The sequence below is a fragment of the Sesamum indicum genome, linkage group LG4 (assembly GCF_000512975.1).
Source record: "Sesamum indicum cultivar Zhongzhi No. 13 linkage group LG4, S_indicum_v1.0, whole genome shotgun sequence".
NCBI lineage: Eukaryota > Viridiplantae > Streptophyta > Magnoliopsida > Lamiales > Pedaliaceae > Sesamum > Sesamum indicum.
The window spans coordinates 6929440-6932601 of NC_026148.1; the positions used below are offsets into that span (position 1 = coordinate 6929440).

General features: G+C 37.6%; 1 protein-coding gene across 1 annotated transcript in view; it reads left to right on the top strand.

The window, feature by feature from the left end:
• LOC105160148 (dirigent protein 15-like) overlaps positions 1-441 on the top strand; it is an 887-nt gene extending 446 nt beyond the window's left edge. The window contains exon 2 of the mRNA XM_011077412.2: positions 371-441. Coding sequence (XP_011075714.1) covers positions 371-441 — 71 coding nt within the window. The remainder of the gene's footprint in view (positions 1-370) is intronic.

The window sequence follows — 3162 nt, forward strand, 5'->3', positions numbered from 1 at the left end:
TGTTCTTGAGTACACTGTGGAGGTTGTTCATCCTTGAGGGATTAGGTTTTATTGTATAATGCTGGAAGTTCATGGAAACATTTGTCTTCTTTTCTAACTAATCATGAATCCAGGTTTTGAAAAAAAAAGTTTGACCGGTTTGTATATGTGCACAATGGGAACTATATATTTTTAAATAATGACAGCCTTCACAACAATAATAAACTTTTTTACCATAATTTTATGCAATTCACAAAATATAGCTTAATGTAATTTCAGGACAAATTTTGACATTAATGCAAATTTTATGACTTTTACGACATAACATCATTTTATCAATAATCAAATACAATTATGTGTTTTGAATGTTAATTTTTTTTTAAAATTATAGATAATGACTATCAGTGGACGGTTTGGAATTATGTTTTGACCATAGTGAGGAAGTTTGCTAAGGTTTCATGAACATGGGATTTGTATTTAAGAAGAAAAGTCCATGTAGCACGACTCAAGTCGTCTACAATAGTAAGAAAGTAACTACAACTAGTTAGAGAGGGTGAGTGATAAGATCCCCATTAATCAATGTGTATAAGGTCTAGGATATGCTCAGAATGAATGTTGCTGGTGAAGGGGAGTCTGTGTTGCTTGGCCGTAGGACAGACACTACAATCAACATCGTGTATAGGACCAATTTCTTTTATTTTTGGAACATGTTTGAGTACAAGAATGGATGGATGTCCCAACCTTCTATGCCATAAAATTTTGTTACAAATTTGAGATGTAAAGCAAGTATCTTTGAGCTTGATGTATGAATCAATGAAAGTGGAATCGAATGAAGATTTGTCTAATAAATACAAAATTGCCCAATTGTCTTCCTACGGCTAGAGCCCTTTTAGTCTTTTGATTCTAAAAAATGCAATGAGATGAACAAAACAACACTTCAATAGATGAGGATGAACAAAGCTTAGGAATTGATAACAAATTAAACTTTAAAGGAAGGTACTAACAACACAGCATTGAGTGCAAAGTCTGTGTGACTGATTGAGTAGTATTGGGAGGCAAATGAACTAAGGTAGGGTGAAGCAAAGGTGAAAGATTATCAAGAATGCAAGTGGTTCACACAGGTGATTGGTTGCCCCATATCTACAATTCAAAAGGACAACTACCCAAATAGTGAAAAGTGGAAGAAATCTCATTGAAAACACAACCAAACGGGCCCTAAAATTTCAGTTCCATATCTAGCAAAAACAACATTAGTACATGCAAAATCATCCACATTTGCCAGGTTTCCTTGTGGCTGATCAACCTGCATATTGCTCTTCATTAGTGTGATTAACTCCTGTAACATATCCTCCTTATTATCATACTGAGACTTCTTAGGTCCAACTTCTGCTGCAAATCCTCTGACTGATCCTGCATCTTGTTTTCTCTTGTCCATAAGCTCTTTGTACCAGTCAAGGGTTCCATATAGCTTAAAACATGTGTCCCTGTTATGGCCTGTTTTATCACAGTGCGTGCAACATTATGTTCTTTTGTCAGCAGCATATTTCTTCCTGTCAAATTTGGCTCCTCCTTTCACATACCGTTGTATTTTCAATGGTATCAGTTAGTTCCATGTCCACCTGCTTTTGTTTCTCAACACTCTATATCATTGCATATGCTTTCTTAATTGTGGGAACTAGATCCATTACCACCAGCTGGTGTCTAACACTATCAAAAGCATTATTATGTCTCATCAAAAATTGCATTAGCCACATGAGCGCAGCTAGATCTGCTATTGCCTTTTATGCACCGCAGTGCATCCATTACATATACACTGTGGAGTTGGTTTTAACTCAGACATTTCATCCCAAAGTTTCTTCATATTTATGAAATACCTTGATAGTGGTGCATTTCCTAATGTCATTGAGCAAATTTCCGTTTGCAGTTGATAGAACTGTGGACCATTACATTCGTCGTATCGTTGTTCAAGATCCAAGCAAACTTTCCTAGAGGACTTCGTATACATAAAGGCCTCTACAATGTCCTTAGAAATAGAGTTCAAAATCCACGTGGTTACCATACTATCTTACCCTAATCCACTGCTCAGAGTGTGGATCGTTCGCACTTGGTTTCGCAGAGGTTCCATCAATGAAACCTAATTTCATCTTAGCTCATAATGCAGGCTTAACTCGAAAACTCCAATTCAAATAGTTATTTCCGTTGAGAGGAGCACTCACCAGCACCATTCCAGGATATCTAATCCATGGAGTTGCAGTGCTTCAGGTAGGGCTGTCTAGTCACAGTGGGAGTTGATGTCTCCGCCGTTGCTGAGATTGGTTCGATCCGTTTCACATGTTAGTTTATGAACATGGGTATGCAGGGACCTTCCATTGAAAGCTCTGATACCATGAAGGACTACAGAACTTGCAGAGAAAATAATTGTGGCCATCTTAGATATTTTGGTGAGTGAACTAATCTTCCCATTCAACTCAATTCAAGAAGAAGTTAGAGGCAGAGAAAGAGCATTATATAAGAAGACGAAGCTAACTACCATCTAACTACTTGCCGGCGTGGGTCATCGTCTTCAAGCTTCAAGCTGTTATTGCTGCTGCCACGATAGCGATAACTCACAACACAGTCGACCCCGAAACATTTCGCGATAGGCATATGGAATAGCAACATATAGGAAAATAACACTGGTGGATGGGCAAGGGAGGGAGTGGCCAGTTAAAGTAACAGACAGGAATCTTGGCATCTTTGCTATGACTGCTCAACATATAGGAAAATAACACTGGTGGATGGGCAAGGGAGGGAGTGGCCAGTTAAAGTAACAGACAGGAATCTTGGCATCTTTGCTATGACTGCTGGATGGAGAAACTTTCTGATAGGCTACTAGGTACTAGTTGAAAGCACGATTTTGTTCGAGTTCATCCAGGGATCTGGCAATGCAATCCAAGTCCGAGTCCGAGAGAAGAGCAATCCTATCATGCAACTGAACTCATATATAGATGTTAGGAAGGGTTTGTAAGCATATGTTCGCCAAAACTGCGTCATCTTGCATGCTATTATACTATGCTTTTATTATGTAAATATAAATATGCTCTTAATTTTAAAATATTTTTAATTAGAATTAGAATTTAATTGGATTATTACCAGTCACGTGATAATGCAAATTTTATGCATCAAAATAATTTATGCATGATC